Source organism: Schistocerca serialis, chromosome 1 (genome assembly GCF_023864345.2).
Source record: "Schistocerca serialis cubense isolate TAMUIC-IGC-003099 chromosome 1, iqSchSeri2.2, whole genome shotgun sequence".
NCBI lineage: Eukaryota > Metazoa > Arthropoda > Insecta > Orthoptera > Acrididae > Schistocerca > Schistocerca serialis.
In genome coordinates this window covers 360,152,478-360,179,896 of record NC_064638.1, presented here as the reverse complement: position 1 = coordinate 360,179,896, position 27,419 = coordinate 360,152,478, and the positions used below count along the sequence as shown (strand labels likewise).

Genomic DNA, 27,419 nt, shown 5'->3' with positions numbered 1-27,419 from the left:
CTTTTCAAGAGAAAAAATCCTGCGAAGGGTGTCTGGACCAATTTTTGAAAGAGGAGGATGGCGACGAAGAAATAACAGGGAGATCAGAGATGTACATAATGAACCAGACGTTGTTTCGAAAGCGAAGACGAGGATATGAGATGGGGCGGCCATGTCAATAGAAGAGGGGATCGATCAGTGTTGATAGAAGGGTGAAAAAGAATCTTGAAGAATGATGACCTTTAGGAAGAATAAAAATAAGGTGTAGAGACCAGGTGGCCAACGATCTTTAGATACATGGAGCAAGAGGAAAGATGGCAAGGACGGAACCCTATGGAAGAGGCAACTTGTCGAGGACAAAAGCGACTGTGGTTCGTGGGGCTAGGAGAGCAAGAGTAGAGTAAGAGTATGTTGTATGTTGTATGTTAACCGGGGACCTAGAAACGACGGAGAGGCTCCGTCCGTGCCGCAGCCGCAGTGGTCCACAACCCCACGACGACTGCCGCAGTCCACTTCACCCCTCCGCCGCCCCACACCGAACCCAGGGTTATTCTGCGGTTCGGCCCCCGGTGGACCCCCCAGGGAACGTCTCACACCAGATGAGTGCAACCCCTCTGTTTGCGAGGTAGAGTAATGGTGGTGTATGCGTATGAGGAGAACTTGTTTGCGCAGCAGTCGCCGACATATTGTAGCTGAGGCGTAATAAGGGGAACCAGCCCGCATTCGCCGAGGCAGATGGAAAACCGCCTAAAAACCATCCACAGACTGCCCGGTTCACCGGACCTCGACACAAGTCCGCCGGGCGGATTGGTGCCGGGGCCCAGGCGCTCCTTCCCGCTTCGGAAGAATAAGAGTAAGTAACATGTGATGACGCCTTGGAATTGACAACTTTGGGGACCTGTGAAGCAATGTCGCTTGTTATTTTATTGAAACGTCTTCTCAGTTGTCCTCTCGAGGTCGCCTAGACCCTAATAAATAACTTTCCAGTAAAGAAAAAACGAAATGATCATTCTTAATCGAAAGGATGAATTCGTCGTTAACAGGTGTCGGTGTTAACCTTCAGTCTGAAAAAATGGCTCTGAGCACTATGGGACTTAACATCTATGCTCATCAGTCCCCTAGAACTTAGAACTACTTAAACCTAACTAACCTAAGGACAGCACACAACACCCAGCCATCACGAGGCAGAGAAAATCCCTGACCCCGCCGGGAATCGAACCCGGGAACCCGGGCGTGGGAAGCGAGAACGCTACCGCACGACCACGAGATGCGGGCTCTTCAGTCTGAAATGGGGCCTCTGTCCAGCGGTGGATTTCAGTTTTCTGCTGCTGATGACGACGATAGTGGTGATGAAATATCGCATTATAAGGGCAAGCTTTTATCTGGTAGATTCTCCTTCTAAAATGAGGGTTTTGTGGACTTCTAAAGCTGTTGGTTCATGAATTGCAGCATCGGAAGTTTCAGAAAAATGAGTTTTACCGTCGCTTCCATCCAAAGAAAGCTCCCATTATTTTCCTGTTTATGTCGAATTATTTTCTTTTGTATTTTTTATTCTTCGCAACATAATCAAATGAGCGTTTCACAATATCGTAAGCGCTTTATTCTTTTTTATCTTTATGCAGATAGTTAATTGGCAGGTTAATAGATTCTATAATGATTCTGTGTCTCTTCCATTTTTATTGACAATGTGACCATTGTCCAGTCGAAACGCTGTGATATGCTGATGTAATTTTGTCTTAAAAATACAAAAACAAAAGAACATAATCAGTCAATCTACCAGTCAGTACCCATTGGCACTACATAATTTTTTCCGTTGTGTCGAACATCACCACAAACACTACGCCTTCAGTTCTTTGTGGGAATGTCAACCGAACGCTATGCATCTATCTCATGCTCATGCACCGAGTCCTTCAAGTGGGAGGGGACGAGTGGCCGGAGGAAGCTTGCCTTCAGGCGACGCCGTGTAAGAGCGCAGCGCCGGCGCCGGCCAGCATCAGCGGCGCCCGCACCTGCAGCTGCGCCTGCGCGCACTGGCGCACAGTGGCGAGCGCAGCACTGGTCGCGTTAGCGCCGTCGCCGTAGTCCTGGTCCGGGTACTCCTCTTGCTCCTCCTCCTCGTCGCGGCGCCGCCAGCCTTTCTTGCGCTTGTACCACTTGCGTTTCTTAGTGCCGAACAACGCCACTGGCACCGCCACTTGTGCCCACAGCGCCACCACCAGCAGTGTCGCCAACATTAGCCACGTTCGTACACGCATTACGCACCTCGCAGCAATGCGTGCTACTGTGGAAAGACATTTATCCAGTAGTTATGGATTCCTCTTCATAGGTGCAGAGGACTGCTTAAATATCACACTCGAGTCGGTATGTGCACCGAACCACTGCTTGTTAAATCCTGCGTAAGATTCTATTTGGATATGGCTCGCAAATTAATGACCCTTGCGCTGCCCAATACACCGTTTCAAATTCCAGGTACTTTTCCTTTTGAAATAAACTTCCTCCAAAAAGTAGCTCACTAAAACCTCATTTCTTATCACCGTCCTCTATTAACAAGGATAAACCATAAGAAAATTTGAAAATGAAATGCCTTACGGCCTATTGGCACAAAATTTGCTATAGTTTCCAGCTTTACATCCAAGATATCCGCTTGCTCTTAAGGATGCATGAAGAGCCAGAACAGCCTTCCAATATGTGGACGGAACTCAGAAGGAACTACAAAAAGTCTCTACACAACATGCATACTGCAGCTGATCTGCCCCTTTAGAGGTCTTAACGCTAATCAACGAATTTTAGTACAAAAAGACTAAAGCAAAGAAATTTTTCATAATAGAAATTTTACTAAGTTAACGTGAACTGGTAAGACGTGTCAAAGCTTATGTTCCGTTATTAAGGCGCAAAAAAAAAGACCCCAAACTCTAATTTAACCACTTTTCCTGCAGAACAAGGACGTTATGGCCAAAACAATAAGTGTGTTGTAATATGGTGGTTATTCCAACCGGTTTTCAAAAAAAGGTACTATCAGTCCAGAGTATAGAACATGTTATAGACATAGGTAATATTATGTGAGGATTTTTGGAGGTGATCATCTACCTTGAAAAATAGAGAAATATTTTTCAATATCATGTTTATCCTTCAGTTGGCCTCACTCGGTGGCTGTGGAAATTGAAATGGAGGAAAGTAGCCTTCTGTGTTTTCGAGCACGTAAGGGGCAATCAAAAATATTCCGTTTGAGGACGGTGCTGCAGTGTGTATACAAGCAAGCGCGACTCCGATGCGGGTATATCTGCATCGACATGTAGGCAACAGGTTAGTGTGGTCTTCGACTGGAAACTTTTTGATCGCCCCTTATACATACGGTCCAATCATATTGTAAAAGGTCCATGACTAAGGAATTTTTTTCTAGCGCACTCTAGCAGATGTAATTTCGATGGATTACTCACACACTGCCTGCGATATGTAAGCTATGAGAGAATCTCAGACCAGAGAGCAGTGTTGACTACAGTAGGAGTAAGTAGTAGCGAGCAGTCTGGTGTATCGAGTTGGCTGGGCCGGTCTTGGGGAGCGATGGCGGTACCTGAGCGATGTGGTACAAGATAAAAGCAGCCACGCGCATATGTACTATTGTTATATCAAGTCCCATGTAAATGTTTTTAAAAAATCACTTAAAAATAATATTTCTTATAAAAATTAACTTTTGACAATCATTCATCTCAATTTAAAGAATTTAATAATTTCTCCAATCCACGGTAATCCCGATTATTGTAAAGAAAAATCAGTTGTTTCTTTTTATACATGAGAAATCTATCGGCTAGTATTGCACAGGGCTGTGCCAGAAAATTTCTTATAGGAGCAGACATATATGCGTTATCCGGCGACTTCATTGAGGTAAGATTTTTCAGTTTATTCAGAATGAATTTTCAGGGCCATGACGCAACACTGCTGACGTCCAAAATTTACCAGTTTAAATTCACAGTCAATTATTGAAAGGTTATAAGTGAGCCACAATTTTATTGAGAGATTAGTCGCATTTTATTATTGTGAGGTTACTGAATTATAAACGGTTGGGAGGTTACGCTGAATGTGAATGATACATAAATTTTTTTTTACTGTTGAGAGGTTACAATATTAGTGTGACCATCGCATACGTTCCACGTCAAGGTGCACACGGCAGGGGCGGCATAGGGGCAGCACTAGCAGTGGATAGTACACAAAGCTTGTCGGTTGGGATGAGGGAGGAAGAAGGGGGAGACGCGGGGGGGAGGTAGGGGGGGAGGGACGCAAAAACAGTGCTGTCGTTGTCATAATGCGGAAATAATGGGTGATCTTGTCATTCTCGAAGGCACAATGAATCAAAACAAGTATAATTATATCCTTGAGAATCATGTCCATCCCCACATGCAGTTTGTTTCTCCTCGGCACGATGGCATCTACCAGAACGAGAATGGAACGTGTCACACAACTCTCAATGTACGTGCGTCGTTCGAAAAGCACCAGGATGAGTTTACCCTACTCTCTTAGACCCCAAACCCCCTTATTAAAACCCAGTCGAGAATCAGTGGGACCATCACAATTCGGCTGTTTGTGTCATGGATCATCAACCATGAAACCTAGGGCAGCTTGGCACGGCGCTGGAGTCGGTATGACTCCATATCCTTGTCTGGACCTTCTAGTACCTCGGTGACTCTCTCCCTACATGCCCGCGCTGCAAAAGGTCGTTATTCAGGCGTTCGACAGTTGGTCACATCAACGTGACTGGACCGTGTGGAGTAGCAAAAAATGGTTTAAATGGCTCTGAGCACTATGGGACTTAACATCTGCGGTCATCAGTCCCCCTAGACTTAGAACTACTTAAACCCAACTAATCTAAGGACATCACACACATCCATGTCCGAGGCAGGATTCGAACCTGCGACAGTAGCAGCAGCGCGATTCCGGACTGAAGCGTGCAATAACAATTTTACCTCTCAGATCGTAAAACATTGCATGACAAAAGCTGATGAAGGATACTGATTTTGGGGAAAAATGGTAAAATGACAAATGAATGGTGAGCCTGAAACTTATAAGGGCGGAACACGTAGTATTCTGAAGGCACTGTGTGAGGGCGCCTCCTGCACCACAACTGCCCTTTGCAATTAACAGTGAATTCCTGCGTAATGATTGTACCCCTAATGTGATTTGCGCCCGTTGTGTGCAAGGAATCTTGAAAGTGGAGAGAGTCTGGGTACGTCGGGAAGTAAATGTTGGCAATCTCATCACATAGTGTAGAAGGTTTTGGATATCTAGTGATCATGCAGTTATGTAAATGGCCTGTGGAACTCTATCTTAAGATTAGATTTTGTAAAGATATATCACGAAGATAAACTTTGTCAAGAAAACATACTAGGACGGATCGTGGAACTTGATTACTTCACAACGAACACAAGGCTTTGCGCCTACAGCCACGGCATTCCGCAACCCATTAGGCACCGGGGTTTGACTGTCAGGCTGTGTAGGCGCGAGCTGCGTAGTTTCGTAGAAGACACTACATACTACTAAAGACCGTCACGCCGTTTCCACGTGTAAGAGGTTTACACGAAACGCTTCACACAGGTCTTCGATGCGTCTTAAGATTTACAGATCATACTCAGCTGTAAATTCTTGGAAGGAAGTCACTGATATTACGCGCCAGTGCCGAAGCTTTATTTACCACGTAGCTTTGCGAGGAAAACGGCTAGATACGCAAGGTAAAATAGTGTTGTGGTAACAAATGACGCTAAGTACAATGAGCGTTAATGATTCGACAACAATGCTTCTAATATAAAACGTTAAATTTAAAGGTGATAGTTTTTATGAAATGGAAACTTGTTGGATGTTAACAGGCTCTGTTTGTTTCAGTTCATTGTTGAGCCTTGAATTGTCCTCAGACTTAGTTCATAATGTATGTGATTCTTGGTCAACTGTAATTGTATTTCTCTTTTTATCGAAATACAAGAATGTGGTTTATTCTCATACTTATTGTAACGTAGAGTGTATTAGAAATGACCATACTTGTACAAGGTTACCCTGGAATTTTGTTGTTGTCCATTACTAACAGATAATTAAAGGTGTTGTTTCGTGAGATGTACATGACAAATGAATCCGGAACGAAATCCGTGTCATCGCCTTCATGCACAAGAATTAAATGTTGCCCAGTACTTTTGTTCGGCGAGACTTCTCGCACGCTGTCTCCTTACCTACATTTTTGAGTCTATTTATTTTTTTTATTTACTTACACGTCAAGTTCCGTAGGACCAAATTGAGGAGCAAATGTCCTAGGTCATGGAACGCGTCAGTTCATGAAATTACAACATAAAATTAATAACAGATAAAAATAAATGTTCATGAACCTGAAAAAAGTCAGTCCATAAGTTTAAGTAAACGTTATCAGCAATACAATTAGAATCAGCTTAATTTTTCAAGGATCTCCTCGATAGAGTAGAAGAAGTGACCCATGAGGAAACTCTTCAGTTTCCATTTGAAAGCGCTTGGATTACTGCTAAGATTTTTGAATTCGAGTGGCAGCTTATTGAAAATGAATGGAGCAGTATACTGCACACCTTTTTGCAGTAGAGTCCGATCCAAATGCAGGTTTGATTTCTGCCGAATATTAACCGAGTGAAAGCTGCTTATTCTTGGGAATAAACTAATATTGGTAACAAGAAACGACAATAAGGAATATACATATTGAGAGGCCAATGTCAAAATACCCAGACTCGTGAACAGAGGTCGTCAAGAGGTTCTTGAAATCACACCACTTATTGCCCGAACCGCCCGTTTCTGAGCCAAAAATATCCTTTTAGAATGGGAAGAGTTACCCCAAAATATAATACCATACAACATGTTGTTGTTGTTGTTGTGGTCTTCAGTCCTGAGACTGGTTTGATGCAGCTCTCCATGCTACTCTATCCTGTGCAAGCTTCTTCATCTCCCAGTACCTACTGCAACCTACATCCAGCGAATGAAAATAAGCAAAGTAGACTAATTTTCGTGTCGAAGTATCACTCACTTCTGATACAGTTCGAATAGTAAAAATGGCAGTATTAAGTCTTTGAACAAGATCCTGAATGTGGGCTTACTATCAATCTGAGCACCTAGAAATTTCAACTGTTCAGTTTTACTAATCATATCCCCGTTCTGTGAAATTAAAACGTCAGGTTTTGTTGAATTGTGTGCTAGAAACTGTAAAAACTGAGTCTTAACTGTGGTTTAACGTTAGTTTATTTTCTACAAGCGGTGAACTGAGGTCATGTACAGCACTATTTGAAAACGAGCCAATGTTGCACGCAACATCCTTTACTACCATGCTAGTGTCATCAGCAAACAGAATTTTTTTAGAGTTACCTGTAATACTAGAGGGCATATCATTTATATGATCCCTGGGGATCCCCCATTTGACAGTACCACACTCAGATCCCACATCACAGCCGTTATCAACATTGTGAATAATAACCTTTTGCTACCTGTTGCTAAAGTAAGAGGTGAACCAATTGTGAGCTACTCCCCGTATTCCGCAATGGTCCAACTTCTGGAGCAATATTTTGTCATCAACACAATCAAACGTCTTAGTTACATCAAAAAATACGCCAAGCGTTCGAAGCTTTTTGTTTAGCCCATCCAGTACCTCACAGAGAAAAGAGAATATGGCAGTTTTAGTTGTTAAACGACTTCTAAAGCCGAACTGTACATTTGATAGCAAATCGATTTAAATAACTTTTGCAAACACTGATGGCATAGAAATAGGTCTAAAATTATCTACATTATCCTTTTTCTCCCTTTTTATAAAACGGCTTTACTACTGAGTACTTTAATATGTATGAAAGAGCGATCACTTTTCGTATTTGCATTACGTGGTAACAACGTGCATACCTCTGAAGCTGAACGTGGCTGCATCTAGTCATGTGACTTCGATGCCGCTAATGCCGGGTCTACGGTTCATGTTGTCGAGTAATGCAGTGGCGAGCAAAGAGGTACATAACCAACATAAAGAGGCTGTCTATGCGTTACGGCGCTCTGAGTGACAGCAACAAACAGCACTGGCCGCCATATTGTGTAATGTCGGGCACACCAAACACTGAAGTTGGATACATGCAACAGACTATGGAAAATCATATGCTTTTTTGATCGAAACACATTTTGAAAAGTATTTTATTGATCATAAATCGTGCCCAGTTTATGGCGGTTGGACAAAAGTATGGAAACTCCGCGAGAAATGCGTGCTTGAAGATAGATACAGATGCTAGACAAACATGCAAGTGGCGCCATCGCATTTAACCAAGTACGGCACCTGTGCAATATCCTCAATACGCTTCAAGTATCGGAAACATCAACGGGTCAGAAAAGTGTTCTGTGAAGTTGAGAGCGCATTACGTTGGAGCTAAGTGAATTAGAACGTGGGCAGACTGTTGGTGATCGTATGGTAGGCGCTTCTGTAAACAAGTAGCTGAAACGTTTGCAGTTTCAAGAGGCACCGATTCGAAGAATTATACGGCAAGCAGGGGAAGTGGAGAAACATCATCCGCTAATACACAACGCGGATGATAGTGTGTGTTGGTGATCGTGACAGAAGGTCACTGAAGAGGACTGTAATGAAAAATAAGAGGATGACAGCTGCAGAATTCACTGCGGAACTGAATGTCACACCCGCGAACACTGTCACCAACGTAACCACACAAAGGAAGTTCCATAACCAGGAATGGTAGGGCGAGATGGAATTTCAAAAGGATTCATCAGTGATGCAAATGCCGAAACCATAATACTCCGACTATGGAGAAATGAAAGAAAGCCAGTCGGTCTGATGAGTTTTGCTGTACATTGTTTCCAAATTCTGCCCATGTTTATTGATTGAAACATGGCGGGGGTTAGGTGACGATTTGGGCACACTGTAACATTGTTGTGAGCTCTATGGTGGCTCTGCTAAGGATAATATAACCTTTTTGGCTGGTCAGCCCCATCCCAACGGTGATGATGTGGGCCGAGATGACAGAGCCCCTGTCCACAGAGCTCGCATAGTGCAGGACTAGTTTTGTGAGCTCGGGTATGAATTGTCACATCTCTCCTGATCACAACAGTCACCAGGCGTCAATAATATTGAGCCTTTGTGATCTGCTTTCGAGAGATGAGTGACTGATTGCTATTCACCTCCCTTATCGTTACTTGAATTTGCTACTGTTTTGCAGGAAGGATGGTACAAGATTCCGTTGAAACCCATACAGGACATGCATTTATCCATTTTGAGAAGAGTGGAAGCAGTTTTGAATGTCAACGATTTTCCTACACCGTATTAGACATTGAAATGTGTTGTGTTTCGAAGTTTCTATATTTTCCTCTGTCCCTGTATGTTCAATGTACTACTGTATCTATCGTAGTGATGAAATAATTAGAATATCGAGCCTTATGTGCGTTTTCACTTTCACAGGGTTGTTCAGAGTAAAATTACGTGTTGAACTATAAAATATGAGATGTGTGTTTATGTAAGCTCTAATTAGGCTGGTCTTTATTTTTTGTATAGAATTCCTTTGAAAAAGAAGATGCTAAGACAGCGACGGGTAACCAGTACAAGGCGGGAAGAAGTGGCGGTCTACTTATTACACTTATACATGGTCTTACCATCTTCAGTGTTCTGGTGATTACTCTTTTTCCCAGAAACAAAAATCGTAACTCATTATGAGTTGAAACATGGCAGTCCTATTTTCCATCAGAGATGCTGACACGCACACACACGCACACTTACACAAACACTCACACACACGCACACACACACACACACACACACACACACACACACACACACACACACACACACACACACACATAAGCATTAAGCTAGAACATAAAACTGTAGCTCATACGTGTGGAATTCCCCACAAAAGCAACGAAAATTAAGCCCTCGAATCACGTATTAAAATGATTGGCGCTTACTATCGTTTACCTTCTCTGTAAATGCCAACGACCTATACAATTACATCTCTTTCATAAATATGTCAGACGGAACTCCCTAGCGTGAAACACGCGAAAAGTCGTTCAAGTCAAAAACGTAATAGCTGTAAGTAAAAGTTATAAAGAGTTTCGCCATTATCTACATGGTAAGATACATCAGTAATCACACAAACGCACGTGTTTATGTTGTAGTAAAGAATAATACAGCAGGTCGCACGTCACAGATATCATGCTTAAAATAAGATTGTCGTGAGTGCTCCAGGGCAGTGTAATAGGACGGTTATTATTTTCTCTATACACAAATGATCAGGCGAGCGGGGTGGATAGCATTCTACGGCTGTTTCCTGATGATGCTGGGGTGTGCGGGAAGGTGTCGAAGTTGTGTGACTCTAGGAGGATACAAGATGACTTGGACAAAATTTCTAGTTTGTTTGATAAATTTCAGCTACTTCTTAATTTAGAAAAATGTAAGTTAGAGCAGATGAGTAGGAAAAACAAATCCGTAATGTTTGAACACAGCTTCAGTAGTGTGCTGCTGGAGTCACGTCGATTAAACATCAGGGCGTGACGTTTCAAAGCGATATGAAATGGAACGAGCATATGCGAAGTGTAGTAGAGAAGGCGAATGGTCGACTTAGGTTAATTAGGAGAATTTTAGGAAAGCGTGGTTCATCTCGAAAGGAGATCGCATGTAAGACATTAGTGCGACTATTCTTGAATACTGATCCAGTATTGGGATCCGCACCATGTCGGATTAAAGGCAGACATCGAAGCAATGCAAAGGCGTGCTGCTAGATTTGTTACTGGTAGGTTCGAATGGCATGCAAGTATACGGATTACTTTGGGAACACATACGGGAACGCTTGGAGGGAAGACGACATTCTTTTCGAGGAATGCTATTGAGAAAATTTAGAGAACCGGGATCTCTTGATGACTGCAAATCGATTCTACTGCCATCAACTTGCCTTTTGCGTAAGGACCACGAAGATACGAGAAATTAAAGGCTCATACGGAGGCATATACAGCAGAAGTCGTTTTTCCCTCGCTCTGGACTAGTAGTGGTACAGGGTACCCTCTGCCATGCAGCGTTCAGTGGCTTGTGGAGCGTATATATGGATAAAGATTGCCGAAACGCGTCATGCGGACAATAAATAAAGAAAAATCACCATTAGCAGCTGCAAATGTTATTATACATGATTCCACGCTACTAGATGATTAGTTTCACTCAACGAGAAGTTGCAAAAGATCGCTGCTAAGTTCCCATTTGGCTTCACATATGGCGTCGCCTCGGCCGTGTATGATGTTTATGTGTAAGGGCGGGCTTACCTGAGCACCGGCGCCACAGCGAGCCCTGGCAGCGTCCCGGTAGCACTGGCGGACAGCGGCAGCCCAGCCTCCGAGCACGCAGCCGCCGATCGATATCTGCTAGTAGGGCTCTCAGCTCTCAGCTCTCATATATCGACCACTGGGACACGGCGCGGACCACTCAAACACGCTCTGCCCGACTGCTCGCATCTCGAGTATCGATCGCTGTGTTACAGTCCTTACTAGCATCTTTGGTAGATGAGTCTTGTTCCTTCAGAGCTCTCGTAAAAATAAGTTTCTAATTGTGTAATAACAATTACTTATGGCAATTTTATGCCATAAATAAGTAAATTAATACCTATTGTAAGCTAACAATGGAAGGTTTAACATTAAGCTGCGTATTTTTCAGAAATAGAAAACATTTTATAGGCGCTAATTTTGGAATAGGTTTTGTTTATATTATCGTATACTGTAAGTTACATGATTATTTCAGTAAAGTACAGTTTGTGATGTTAGTTTATTATTACACGTTATGCATTTGATTCTCTAGTAAGGAGCCAAAGTGAAAAGTGCGGAAATAAGTGAAAAGTTCATCTAGTATAGGCTCAGCTCCTTGCTTACTTTTGTTTCGTCACGTACACAATATACATTTAATCGTTGTTATTACTCCTGAAGGTTTGAATTAGTATCCGAACTTCAGCCTAAATTTTGTCCGTAATTTAATATATTAACTGAGAAGTCTAGGAAGTTATTTCTTGTTTAATTTATACTAAAGCTAAAATTTGTTTGCCATGAGTGAGACGTGTATGACTTGCCGTGGGATCTTTCGTTTCACGGTGTGGTGTGAGGGTTGTGGAAGTTTCTTTCATGTGGGTGACTGTAATGGCGTCGAAATTGAGGAAATAAACAAGGCTCATTGGTTGTGTAGAATTTGCTGTAGTGATAGGAAGACAGTGGTACAGGAACAAAAGATTGCTGCCCTTCAGAGCGGTACTAGCTAAGAAAAAACAATATCTGGAAATGTTAAGGGGGGAGAAGGGAAAAGAGACGTGGGATGTGACAAGTGGTCATAGAAGAAATAGGAATAGGACTTTCTCAGACAATTTTGTTGTCAACGTGGGAAAAAGGTTTGATCTGTTGTCAGAGTTGCAAACTGATGAGCCACAAGTGGACGTATGAGTAGACAGAAGTCCGCCCCGGTTGCTGAGTGATCAGCGTGACAGACTGCCAATCCTAAGGGCCCGGGTTCGATTCCCGGCTGGGTCGCAAATTTTCTCCGCTCAGGGACTGGGTGTTGTGTTGTCCTAATCATCATCATTTCATCCCCATCGACACGCAGGTCGCCGAAGTGGCGTCAAATCGAAAGACCTGCACCAGGCGAACGGTCTACCCGACGGGAGGCCCTAGCCACACGACATTTCCATTTCAGTAGACAGAACACAACAAACTTTAAAAACTTTTTTGATAAGTAACAAGTCATAAAAAGTTATGAAGAGAAATAAACTTTAGTTGTTAGGTACTTCACATGGTAGAGATGTTGGCCAACTGCTGCTGGATGAACTTAGGTCACGTAACAAGGTCACAATTTTTTATTTTTTTTTACCTAGTGCAAGTCTGGGTCAGGTGGTAGAGGATGTAGATTTACTTTGCAAAGACTTCACAAAATAAGACACCGTGATAATAGTAGGTGGGGCAGGCAACAGCATTGAAAGGGACCCTAATTATTCATTTGAGGGTGTGACTAGGGCCTCCCGTCGGGTAGACCGTTCATTGAGTGCAAGTCTTTCGTCATTTGAGGGTGATCTGCTAAAGATAGCTACAGCAACGAGACCTACTGGTGTTGGACTTGTATCTGTTCTGAGGCCCCACGGTCGGCCCCATTTAAACAATTTTATTAGGAGGGTTAATTTAGAACTGGAACGGCTGCTTGGATCAGGTATGGCATCTGACATCGGCGTTGTTTCTTGTGTGTGAAATCCTATGGGACTTAACTGCTAAGGTCATCAGTCCCTAAACTTACACACTACTTAACCTAAATTATCCTAAGGACAAACACACACACCCATGCCAGAGGGAGGACTCGAACCTCCGCTGGGATCAGCCGCACAGTCCAGGACCGCAGCGCCCCAGACCGCTCGGCTAATCCCGCGCGGCGGCGTAGTTTCTGTTGGCTCTGTCAGTAGGTGGAACTATACTAGACATGCTTTTCACCTCAACAGGGAAGGGAGGAGAAAACTGTCTCGCCTAATAGCAAATAAATTAAGGATGGGCACTAACACAAATGGTAAAGTACAAGTGGTTACAAATGACAGAACAGCAGTTTTTTCAGAGTAGGGAGGGCAGAAATAAAAGAGACAGGCAGAAAATAACATTCACCTTGATAAAATAGGCAGCGATAAAAGAATTTGTAGCGTACATGGTTCACGCAAACAGCCCCTGACTGAAACTGCAGATATTAAAAAACCGACAGAAAAATTAGATTCATCCAGTTGTAATTCAGACAGTACACGAAATAAGATCTTATCGCATCAGAATATCCAAGGACTAAGGGGGAAACTTAATGAGTTGCTTATTAGTGCTGTAGATCTGGAGTTGAGCAAACCAGCTGGTATAATCTGTCTCTCTGAACATCATGTCATCACTGATACAGATAAGTTAAATGCTATAGGATTCACGTTACCCTCTCACTTCTGTAGAGAAAATGTGGATAAAGGGGGACTTAACGCATTTGTCAGAAACTGTTTTGATATCGAGAATACTGATATTAATAAATTATGCTCAGAGCAGCACTTAGAAGCTTGTGCAACAGAGGTAGTATTTCATTACAATCGTAAGCAAATACAGAGCACCTTCAGGAAACTTTAACCTCTTCATAAAGCTTACCAACAGCCCATAAATATTTCTTGGACGATGGTTGTGTCAAAACCTGTTGGCAGTCAACATTAAAATGAGGCCTCTACTAGAGGGCAATGGAATGTTTCGACGCAGCCATCGCGCAAGCAATATTTATGGGCTACTGCTAATCAGTCGACAGTTGAAACCAGTGCAGTCATTGAACAATTTCGAGACCATTGGATGTAACAAACTTTATAGTGAAATTTTCTGAAAAATATAATTCCAAAATTTCGCAGTACAAAATATCAATCTCGACAGTGTGTGGCATCATAGACAGAGGTAGACTGTTAAACCGGAATATGCCAAGATGATAGTAGTTATTTTCAGTTCCAGAAGTTGCCTTATAACTGACGAATAGCTGGCGAAAATGTTGGTTGAAACTATGATATTATATTTATTGCTGCGAAAGCACTGTCCAAGTAAAAAATAATGTAAGCTTAGTGCCTATGGGTGTGTGCTGTATGTGAAGTATCTTGTAATATTCAGTGCACACCTGTAGTACTCTATGGAAACAGCTTAAACGATAACCACTGTAACAATTAACTACATCTAGTTGTACCAAGTTTTTGTCATTCCTTACTGAAGCTAACCAAGCTTACCTGTTTACAGTTTTGCACCGCAAACGTAATAGTCAGCATGAAATACAAATGCAGTAATTCCTTCAACATCAAGATCGCTTTACACACACACACACACACACACACACACACACACACACACACACATGCACCACAAACAATCTGGTTGTGATCTCTTTAATCACCTGTGTCTTGGTCAGCAAGGTACACATTTGTTGTAAAACATAGAGAAAAAAGCGATGTCACACGCAGTGCGGATCGTTCACTGATTTGCTATATGAATGCGACTACAGTGAATCTCTACTAGTTGTATTATCTTCATTTAAAGACTTTGTGGGCACTAATATTGTATAACACATTAGTTACAGTTAAACCCCAGATCACGTAAGAAACAGATTGACCGTCCTTACGGCGGAACAGGCAACCGTAAAAATAGTTTTCCCGTCGGTCAACAGATGTCACAGGCGACGCTACAATGCTAACTAACCTGTCCATGTCGCGGAATTGGCAACGCTGTATCTTCGGTGACGTGAATGACGCTGATTTGCGTTCGGCTAGAGCGCTCCGCGCGAAATGCATTCGTCACACTGCTGACTGTAGCTCATGATCGGCTGTGGTTTTTCCCGAGTTTTCAATCTAAGAATGTAGATTAGCTCCTGTAATTCTACAAACCAAGTTTATTTCTCACAATCACATGCGAAATGAAAGAAACGAAAAGTAACACACAAACATTTCTCGCGAGTTACTGTTTAAATGCAGACTGTATTGCAGTGGCAAGTGTTTTACACTCGCCTTCCATGCTGTGTATTTCCTCTTTGCTATACAGCTCTTCTGATACGGATTGTGGTGGTAAAAAAGATCTCCACGTGCAGGTTAACACTAGAAAGTTTCAAAATGCGCACTCGGTTATGATGCGAAATAAGGCTGGACATATTTCAGTGACAGTCATTTCAAATTTAAATTCTTTTACTTTGCATGTAACTTATCATAAATGATATAAGAGTGGCACAAAACGATCAATTTTGGATTGTTGTTGAAAGGGGGCTGCAAACGTGGTAATATACAAGTGAATGCGTGTTTTTCGAGCATATTTTGGCGGTGTCAACTTTGAAGAGCCACAGACGGCAAACCATAATTATGTTAAAAATTTACTTTGTACAGTTTAAAGATACCCCGCAAATATTCGCAACAGACGTACGCTTTTATCTGTAACACAGTTCTTACTTGGGATATCCGCACTCGCGCAGACCTGTTACTGTAAGTAGTGTTGTTTTCAAGTGAAATCTGTGTGAGGATTATTAGCGCACAGATAAAAAAAAATTAAAATAGGCAGCGTCTATAGTTTGCATGTTATGCTCGTTCTCTTCTATTCTCCTCCCTTCATTCCAGTATAAACGCTTGTTCACAAGTATAAACGAATGGCAGTGAACATTGGCGAATTACCTATAATAGGCTACTCGTTTGCAGCGGTGTAAACGAGGTTTTACACTCGTTCACTTCGTTCGCTCTAGTATATACCAGGATTTAGAGGGACCGATGATCTAGCAGTTAGATGACGACTATTATTCATTTATTTCACTGTTGCGATTTCAGCTCTAGAGTCATTTTCATGTACCAAGGGAAAGGTCTTGTAAGGTAATGCTTCTTAAGTTGTTTACCAAATGTTACCACACTATGCTTTGCATTTTGTTATCCATATGTTATATTGGTTTCAGTTTTCACATTGCACACAAAAATGCCTCTACACCCAAAATTACGATAGTGAAGTGAATAAACAGTTTTAAAAAGTCCAAATCGCTGCAAAGATTTCATTTAAAAATTATATGATATGATTCTTGTACAGGAAGGGCTGCCACGTTATATCGAATATAACATCGACAAAATTTAAATAGGATCGAATGCTTATGGATCTTTATTAATTCTTACTCGTAACTAATTTATTGATTTATCTGAATTTAAAATCCACTCGCGTAACCTTTCTTTATCTTTGACGGGAAATCTGAACATTTTTAGCTCAGGATTTGTTCGTCTACTCCTTCCACAGTTGATATAGTCATAGGTCCTCGCTATGACGACTCGATCCTCTACCACCGGTATGTCAGAAACAGCTGTACTTCACAAACGCCAAATACTGGAAAGCTGCACTCGTTCGGCCGATGTTGCCACATATTTCACAGAACGGAGTGCCATCTAGTAGTTGATTCCAGAAGTAAGAGTGTGACGCTGTTGCCGCCTGGTGGCCGTTCCCTGACAAGTGTTGCCTGCTAGACCAAGCGATCGGTCAATCTGTTTCTTACGTGATCTGGGGTTAAACATTGAATTTATCTGTTTACAGTCAGTACCGTAGTCACAAAATATTGTAACAGAAAACTTTTGCACAACGAAGTTAAAGTGAAAGAAAAAGTTATTCTCTAAACTCGCCATCTACTTTTGAAAAACATCATATTATTGCAAATGACGACCAATTTGAATATTTAATGAAGGTGGTACAAAGCGTAACCTACTTAAACCCAAGATATAGTGAAAATAGATGAAAATGTTTTAAGATCTAATTTTTCAGTCGGGATTATTCTATAAAACATTAATTTTTTGAACCAAATAAATACAACCCAATGATGATGACGGCACAAGTGTACCGAAACATGTTTCAGCAATAAGAATATTTTGTTGCTGTTGTTGTCTTCAATCCATAGACTGGTTTGATACAGTTCTCCATGCTATACTATCCTTTGCAAGCTTCTTCATCTCCCAGTATCTACTGCAACCTACACCCTTCTGAATCTGGTTAGTGTATTCATCTCTTGGTCTCCCTCTACGATTTTTACCCTCCACGCTTCCCTCCGATACTAAATTGGTGATCCCTTGATGTCTCAGAACACGTCCTCCCAACCGATCCCTTCTTTTAGTCAAGTTGTGCCACAAACTTCTCTTCTCCCCAATTCTATTCAATACCTCCTCATTAGTTATGTGATCTACCCATATAATCTTCAGCATTCTTCTGTAGCACCACATTTCAAAAGCTTCTATTCCCTTCTTGTACAAACTATTTATCGTCCATGTTTCACTTCCATACATTCCTACACTCCATACAAATACTTACAGAAACGACTTCCTGACACTTAAATCTATACTAGATGTTAACAAATTTCTCTTCTTCAGAAACGCTTTCCTTGCCTTTGTGAGACTACATTTTATATCCTCTATACTTCGACCGTCATGAGTTATTTTGCTCTCCTAATAGCAAAAATCATCTACTACTTTAAATGGCTCATTTCCTAATCTAATTCCCTCAGAATCACCCGACTTAATTCAACTACATTCCATTATCCTCGTTTTGCTTTTGTTGCTGTTCATCTTATATCTCCCCCTCCCCGTGAACCATGGACCGTGTCGTTGAGGGACAGGCTTGCGTGCCTCAGCGATACAGATAGCCTTACCGTAGATGCAACCACAACAGAGGGGTATCTGTTGAGAGCCCAGACAAACGCGTGGTTCCTGAAAAGGGGCAGCAGCCTTTTCAGTAGTTGCAGGGCAGCAGTCTGGATGATTGACTGATCTGACCTTGTAACATTAACCAAAACGGCCTTGCTGTGCTTGTATTGCGAACGGCTGAAAGCAAGGGGAGACTACAGCCGTAATTTTTCCTGAGGGCGTGCACCTTTACTGTATGATTAAATGATGATGGCGTCCTCCTGGGTAAAATATTCCGGAGGTAAAATAGTCCCGCATTCGGATCTCTGGGCGGGGACTACTCAGGAGTTCGTCGTTATCAGGAGAAAGAAAACTGGCGTTCTACGGATCGGTGCGTGGAATGTCAGATCCCTTAATCGGGCAGGTAGGTTAGAAAATTTAAAAAGGGAAATGGATAGGTTAAAGTTAGATATAGTGGGAATTAGTGGAGTTCGGTGGCAGGAGAGACAAGACTTCTGGTCAGGTGAATGTTGTTGTTGTGGTCTTCAGTCCTGAGACTGGTTTGATGCAGCTCTCCATGCTACTCTATCCCGTGCAAGCTTCTTCATCTCCCAGTACCTACCGCAACCTACATCCTTCTGAATCTGCTTAGTGTATTCATCTCTTGGCCTCCCTCTACGATTTTTACCTTCCACGCTGCCCTCCAATACTAAATTGATGATCCCTTGATACCTCAGAACATGTACTACCAACAGATCCCTTCTTCTAGTCAAGTTGTGCCACAAACTTCTCTTCTCCCCAATCCTATTCAATACTTCCTCATTAGTTATGTGATCTACCCATCTAATCTTCAGCATTCTTCTGTAGCACCACATTTCAAAAGCTTCTATTCTCTTCTTGTCCAAACTATTTACCGTCCATGTTTCACTTCCATACATGGCTACACTCCATACAAATACTTTCAAAAATGACTTCCTGACACTTAAATTTATACTCGATGTTAACAAATTTCTCTTCTTCAGAAACGCTTTCCTTGCCATTGCCAGTCTACATTTGATATCCTCGCTACTTCGACCATCATCAGTTATTTTGCTCCCCAAATAGCAAAACTCCTTTACTACTTTAAATGTCTCATTTCCTAATCTAATTCCCTCAGAATCACCCGACTTAATTCGACTACATTCCATTATCCTCGTTTTGCTTTTGTTGATGTTCATCTTATATCCTCCTTTCAAGACACTATCCATTCCGTTCAACTGCTCTTCCAAGTCCTTTGCTGTCTCTGACAGAATTACAATGTCATCGGCGAACCTCAAAGTTTTTATTTCTTCACCATGGATTTTAATACCTACTCCGAATTTTTCTTTTGTTTCCTTCACTGCTTGCTCAATATGCAGATTGAATAACATCGGGGAGAGACTACAACCCTATCTCACTCCCTTCCCAACCACTGCTTCCCTTTCATATCCCTCGACTCATATAACTGCCATCTGGTTTCTGTACAAATTGTAAATAGCCTTTCGCTCTCTGTATTGTACCCCTGACACCTTCAGAATTTGAAAGAGAGTATTCCAGTCAACATTTTCAAAAGCTTTCTCTAAGTCTACAAATGCTAGAAACTTAGGTTTGCCCTTTACTACACGATATCACTACAAGATAGACACGAAGCCCACTCCTACTACAGTACTACAAGTTTATATGCCAACTAGCTCCGCAGATAACGAAGAGATTGACGAAATGTATGATTAGATAAAAGAAATTATTCAGATAGTGAAGGGAGATGAAAATTTAATAGATATGTGTGACTGGAATTCGATCGTAGAAAAAGGAAGAGAAGGAAACGTAGTAGGTGAATATGGAATGGGGGTAAGAAATGAAAGAGGAAGCCGCCTGATAAAGGTGAATAAAGGGTTATAAATACAAAATCAAATAGGTGTAACGCAGGAGTAGGTTTAATAAAGAATAAAAAATAGGAGTGCGGGTAAGTTACTACAAAACAGCATAGTGAACGCATTATTGTGGCAAAGATAGACACGAAGCCCACGCCTACTGCAGTACTACAAGTTTATATGCCAACTAGCTCCGCAGATAACGAAGAGATTGACGAAATGTATGATGAGATAAAGGAAATTATTCAGATAGTGAAGAGATATGAAAATTAATAGATATGTGTGACTGGAATTCGATAGTAGGAAAAGGAAGAGAAGGAAAAGTAGTAGGTGAATAAGGAATGGGGATAATAAATGAAAGAGGAAGCCGCCTGATAGAATTGTGCACAGAACATAACTTAATCACAGCTAACACTTGGTTCAAGAAGGTTGTACACATGGAAGAGGCCTGGAGATACTGAAAGGTTTCAGACAGATATGTAATGGTAAGACAAAGATTGAGGAACCAGGTTTTAAATTGCAAGACATTTGCAGTGGCAGATGTGGACTCTGACCACAATCTATTGGTTATGAACTGTAGATTAACACTGATGAAATTGCCAAAAGGAGATTGGACCTGGATAAACTGAAAGAATCAGAGGTTGTACAGAGTTTCAGAGAGAGCATTAGGGAACGATTGACAGGAATGGGGGAAAGAAATACAGTAGAAGACGAATGGATGGCCTTGAGGGATGAAATAGTGATAGCAGCAGAGGAACAAGTGGGTAATAAGACGAGGGCTAGTAGAAATCCTTGCGTAACAGAAGATATATTGAATTTAATTGATGAAACGAGAAAATATAAATATGCAGTAAATGAAGCAGGCAAAAAGGAATACAAACGTCTCAAAAATGAGATCGACAGGAGGTGCAAAATGGCTAAGCACGGATGACTAGAGGAGGACAAATGTAAGGATGTAGAGGCATATCTCACTAGGGCTCAGATAGATACTGCCTAGAGGAAAATTAAAGAGACCTTTGGAGAAAAGAGAACCAGTTGTACGAATATCAAGAGCTCTGATGGAAACCAAGTTCTAAGCAAAGAAGGGAAAGCAGAAAGGTGGAAGGAGTATATAGAGGGTTTATAAAAGGGCGATGTACTTGAGGACAATATTATGGAAACGGAAGAGGATGTAGGTGAAGATGAAATGGGAGATATGATACCGCGTGAAGAGTTTGACAGATCACTGAAAGACCTAAGTCGAAAGAAGGCCCCGGGAGTAGACAAAATTCCATTAGAACAACTGACAGCCTTGGGAGGGCCAGGCCTAACAAAACATCTGGTGAGCAAGATGTATGAGACAAGCGAAATACCCTCAGACTTCAGAAGAATATAATAATTCCAATCCCAAACAAAGCAGGTGTCGAAAGACGTGAAAATTAACGAACTATCAGTTTAATAAGTCATGCCTGCGAAATACTAACGCGAATTCTTTACAGACGAATGGAAAAACTGGTAGAAGCCGACATCGGGGAAGATCAGTTGGGATTACGTAGAAATCTTGGAACACGTGGGGCAATACTGACCCTACCACTAATCTTAGAAGAAAGATTAAGGAAAGGCAAACCCTCGTTTCTAGTATTTGTAAACTTAGAGAAAGCTTTTGACAGTGTTAACTGGAATACTCTCTTTGAAATTCTGATGGTGGCAGGGCTAAAATACAGGGAGCGAAAGGCTACTTACAATATCTACAGAAACCTGAGGGCAGTTATAAGAGTCGAGGGGCACGAAAGGGAAGCAGTGGTTGGGAAAAGAGTGAGGCAGGTTTGTAACCTATCCCCGATGTTATTCAATCTGTATATTGAGCAAGCAGTAAAGGAAACAAAAGAAAAATTCAGAGTAGCAGTTAAAATCCATGTAGAAGAAATTAAATCTTTGAGGTTCGCCGATGACATTGTAATTCTGTCAGAGACAGCAAAGGACCTGGAAGAGCAGTTGAAAGAAGTGGAAGGTGTCTTGAAAGGAGGATATAAGATGTTTTATGGTTTGAATAAACAGGTGAAACCCAATTCCCTCAACGTAGCTTGTAAACATGGGAGCTGGTAGAGCATAAAAATCGATGGATGGAGATTTCCGTTATTTGACCAAATCAAATGATGTGCACAGCCTTACTCTTTCAGTGAGAACTCCGAGGCCTGTTTCTGGCTACATAATTGTATATCTTGTTCCCACAGGCACAAAGGCGCTGAAAAGATTCTCGGAAATCTGTTACATAAAGTTTAAGCGTTAAATGTGACTCAAAAAGTGTTGATGATGACGACGTATGGAACTGTAATAAGAGATTTTATCATCTGTAGAAGAAACTTATTTTAGGAAGCGTGGTGATAAAGTCTACTTTCTGGAAATATAGTTGCTATGTTCTCCAGAAGATGTGGCACGCAGCCTCACGGATAAGTGCGCCAAGCTGCACAGTACAGAGGTGCATTGAGTGAAGACCAGCATCCAGTGAGGGCACCACTCAATGAGGCCTATTTTCTGCTTCAGCCGTAGAGTGCTCAAGTGACATCCACACACCAAACGGTGGTAGAATTCGATGTCTGGATCCACTCAGTCAATATCAACAGTATCCACACAGTATCAGTAGACTATCAACAGTACCTCAAGAGAGCATCAGGATCATATGCATATATAGACGATGCCAAGAACAGCCAAACCAGATATTTTACAAGTGACTACGATTACTGTTCACTGCTTTCAGGACTAGGCCAGAAATAGAGATGTATCAGAGCAAATGAACACGGAGTTACAGCCGCTCCCTACCTCCATACTACAGTTACACTACTGGCTATTAAAATTGCTACACCACGAATATGTCGTGCTACAGACGCGAAACTTAACCGACAGGAAGAAGATGCTGTGATATGCAAATGATTACCTTTACAGAGCATTCACACAAGATTGGTGCCTGTGGCGACACCTACAACGTGCTGACATGAGGAAAGTTCCAATCGATTTCTCATACACAAACAGCAGTTGACCGGCGTTGCCTGGTGAAACGTTGTTGTGATGCCTCATGTAAGGAAGAGGAATGCGTACCATCACGTTTCCGATTTTGATAAAGGTCGGATTGCAGGCTATCGCGATTGCGGTTTATCGTATCGAGACATTACTGCTCGCGTTGGTCGAGATCCAATGACTGTTAGCAGAATATGAAATCGGTGGGATCAAGAGAGTAATACGGAACGTCGTGCTGGATCCCAACGGCCTCGAATCACTAGCAGTCGAGATGACAGGCATCTTATCCGCATGGTTGTAACGGATCGTGCAGCCACGTCTCGATCCCTAAGTCAACAGACGGGGACATTTGCAAGACAACAACCACCTGCACGAACAGTTCGATGACGCTTAAAGCAGCATGGACTATCAGCTCGGAGACCATGGCTGCGGTTACCCTTGACGCTGCATCACAGACAGGAGCGTCTGCGATGGTGTACTCAACGACGAACCTGGGTGCACGAATGGTAAAACGTCATTTTTTCGGATGAATCCAGGTTCTGTTTACAGCATCATGATGGTCGCATCCGTGTTTGGCGACATTGCGGTGAACGCACATTGGAAGCGTGTATTCGTCATCGCCATACTGGCGTATCCCCCGGCGTGATGGTATGGGGTGCCATTGGTTACACGTCCCAGTCACCTCTTGTTCGTATTTTTCCATATTGCTGTATAAACCTGTTTTACCCTGTGAAGAGGCTGTGTTATCGCTGTGTACAAGCAAGCCCCCTCATAACGGGAATTAGTTCCTTTAAACAAACAAATAGTGTTTCCAGATCGACAGGTAAGACGTGGGGCACATTAACAACCGTGACTCCGTTAATACGCAAATGATCTATGTCTGCATGAAACATGATAATAAGTTTGACAATCCTTTCACGGGTCTTCCGATTGACAAGTGCGCAAAGGAATTAACAACACCGAGATATTAGCTCATTTTATAGCTTGTGGAGAACTGATGTACAGGGCTCTGTTTGTTTTCTTTTCATGGAGTACTAAGCTACCTTGATGAACTGAGGTGGTCAACAACGCGTCGATGAAAGGATCGCCGTTATGATGTTGGAGGTGTAACGGTGGACAGGCGCAACAAGCGACGCTGGTCGCTCAGCAAATCAATGCCGGACCTATTTAGCCGTCTCAGTGCAATGTTAGGGCACCCACAGCATAAATGAGGACTGACTATCATCAGCAATAGCGCAAAAATAAATTGCCGAAGTAATTCGTTGAGGCAGAAATAACACGAATCAACAGTTCAATTTACGAGTGCGTGCTGAAAAGTAATGCCTCCGAACTTTTCATTCTGTTCTCACTATTGCTTGAGGTATTAGACGTCATGCATATTGCTCGATCGACTCTCCGCTTCTCTGACGGAAGTTGCAATCCTCTACCTCTAGATGGTTCAGTACTGTAGCAGGTAACATGGCGGTGTGTAACATAACGATGTCGGTGCGTGAGAAACGACGTGCTGTAATCGAGTTTCTAACCGCAGAAAACTTCGTCCACACGCAGAACATCCTCTCCTTCAGCATGACAACGCCAGACCACACACGAGCGCTGCGACATTCGCAACAGTACGACTCCATGGGTTCACTGTCGTAGATCATCCTTCATACAATCCCGATCTGGCCCCGTCCAATTGTCATCTGTTTGCAATGCTTAAAGAGCACTTTTGTGGGCTTCATTTTGATAGTGATGAAGTGATACAAGGAGAGGTGAGATTGTTGCTCCGTCAGCAAAGTCAAACATTTTACAGTGACGGTATCATCAAACTGGTGTCTCGTTGATAGAAATGCGTTCATCGGCAGGCCGACTATGTTGAGAAATAAATATGTAGACTTTAAGGATAAAGATTTAGAACGTTAATAAAGTTTGCTTTATTTAAAAGCATTTAGAGTTTTCACATATAAAATTCGGAGGCATTACTTTTCAGCAGGCTCTTGTAGATTTAAGAAATTCAATCATCGGCTTCAGTATTTATATTTTTCTCAGGAGTGTTTATAGCTCTTCGTGTATTACGATGCAATGCGCACATGTACGTTATTCATTTTGGTCAGTAACGGTGTATAATATTAGCTTTTTGTCTGTCTCCACAAAGAAAAATCTCAGTTCTTAAGAACAGTGATCTTACTGGTCTAATACTACGGAGCAACACATCTGTTATATCTTGTGGATAGAAACTGTAGCGACTTCATCATCAGGACACTTGACCTCTTTCTTTGTCAAAGAAAGCCGTCCAATAGTAGTGTCGACTAATTTGTTAGTACTTCACAGTACGAGAGCACCGTAAAACGATTCGATGACATGACGAGCCCAGTTACCCGTTAGTCGATCTCACAACAATGATAAAAACGCCGATGTCAGTTACTGTTGTAACTGATGCCATCACACCCGGAAGTAGTATTACAACGAAACAGTATAAGTTAAACCAACCAGCGAGTAGCTATTGTCAGTCAAAAAAACTCAAATTGTAAAGTATATTTCTGTATGAAGAGCAGGAATTTGTGTTGAATTTTGTCGTACGGCTGTCACATGGCTTTATTGCTTGCGCTGAGAACGCCCTCTACTTCATCGACATATTCTTCAGTTGCCCATGCAGTAGAAAAAAGTATACTGTGCAAAGTGGTAATCCCGTAAATTTCAATGATAATTTGAGCACACACGGCCTTATCCTGTACTCAGTACTTACCAAGCCTTCTGTGATATTCTTCACAAACAGCGTTGGAATTTTCGTCATAAAACCCTTAAGCACACGTCCTGCCAGCACATCTTAAATATGAAACGATGTGCATCGTTATTTTAAATTCTTCTGCTGTGGCAACCAGTAAATTTGGACCTACGTTACCGTTTGAGGCAGACATCAAGATAGCGTGTGCTACTCATCTGTTCCAGAGTAAAGTTTGCGCATCGGAACTATACAAATCTGCCCTATCTCCAAAGTCACTCAAAATTAGAGGGATATTATACGAACTTTTTAAATCGTAGTTGTCCGCATACTGCTGCTGGAAATGATTTTCGTGTATTCTGTAACTTTCTGCGTGAAGTTTAACGACGAATGCATCTCACGACGATCTCAGGTGACGATCTATATGTTGCTCAGATGAATGTAATAGGCAATATGAGGCACAAAGCTTATTGTTCCGGAAAACTCAATTCGAGTCCCGACGTATTGCGCGGAACGGCTTTGCAGTGATCTACAGAAACATTTCGTGCGAGCTCCTAGAACAGTTCCGTTGGTATAGGGTGAAAAAAGACATTAGAGTTGAAATACGTTAAACCGCATGCTCATAATGAGTATTTTTTATCGCCCATGCCTCAGACGTTAAAACGAAATTATGGCGTGAGGCAAATTAGGTGTAGAGTGTCTGTGAAGTGTGCAGACGGCACAGTTCACAGCCGAAGTCCGGTGAACATCTAGGCAGAATGGATGCTAAATGAATGCACGAATACATTAACCTTACGATGCGCTCTCTTAACTGCCGTAGCGCCAGGGCCAGAAACCTTGCGTGCGTCTCGTGGCGGACTTAAGCTTTTGAGAACTGTACTGCTAACGCGTGCGGGTAACTTTTTTTCGGTCGTAAGAGAAAATCAGAAAACATTATTCATATGGAACCTTACCGGAGCCTTATCATAATGACATACACTCGTTCAGTTTTCCGCAGTAGCCTCGCATTATGTTCTTACACTGATTTAGTAGCTGAAATAGCGTAAACAGAACCAATGTGTGGGTAGTGTCAAATTCAGAACTGAAATGCGGAGTCAAGCAAGAAGATTATATACCACCAGAAATGGAAAATGGTGTTTTCCTGTAGGCGACTGACAGACACAAAGTTACGTGCCAAAATTAGTGGTTTTGGTAAAGGAAGATAGCCAAGGTATGTCATAAGCAGTCTGGTAGAAGTATTGGTGCCACGAGTATGCAAGTTGCATTGCAGGTGAGATGCAGCACGGATTTGATACAATTCTGGTGATTTTGATTAAGTTGTAAATACTAAACAACCGGTAAAAGTTTATTGGGCTGTTTTAAGTTCCTTGCTGATTTCATCTTATGTAGAGTGAAGATATTAAAGCAAACATACTACGTTGATGAACTACATTATTTAAATATAAAGGGTGTTAAAAAAAGTATTCCATATCTTGAGAGGTGGTATTAAGGACCAATACAAGACAAAAATGTCCAGTAAACATGGGCTGTAAAAGTGTACATTAAGAGCTATGAGCATTTATTTATCTTTCCTACTGTGAAACGCATCTCTTATACAGCAACGAGGGAATATTATTCAGTTATTGAAACAGCGGAGTTTCTATTGTAATCTGCTTGGTATTACATACAGCTTACACTTGTGAGCCATCGCTAATGGAGGTATTTAGAGCGGTGTCC

At 42.0% G+C, this 27,419-nt stretch overlaps 2 protein-coding genes across 2 annotated transcripts in view; both read right to left on the bottom strand.

Annotated features, from left to right (window-relative positions):
- Positions 1-27,419, bottom strand: part of LOC126470281 (uncharacterized) — a 98,860-nt gene that overhangs the window by 58,849 nt on the left and 12,592 nt on the right. The gene's annotated exons all lie outside the window — the stretch shown is intronic.
- LOC126473624 (uncharacterized) lies at positions 1,929-11,281 on the bottom strand. Its single transcript, XM_050100841.1, has 2 exons — positions 11,257-11,281; positions 1,929-2,260 (listed from the first exon to the last, which is right to left on the bottom strand). Exon 2 carries the CDS (start codon positions 2,232-2,234, stop codon positions 1,929-1,931), a length of 306 nt encoding a protein of 101 aa, XP_049956798.1. The 5' UTR covers positions 2,235-2,260; positions 11,257-11,281.

What these genes read in the sequence shown, in the direction of transcription:
- LOC126473624 (XM_050100841.1), bottom strand. Translation starts at nt 2,234, where the DNA reads ATGCGTGTACGAACGTGGCTAATGTTGGCGACACTGCTGGTGGTGGCG.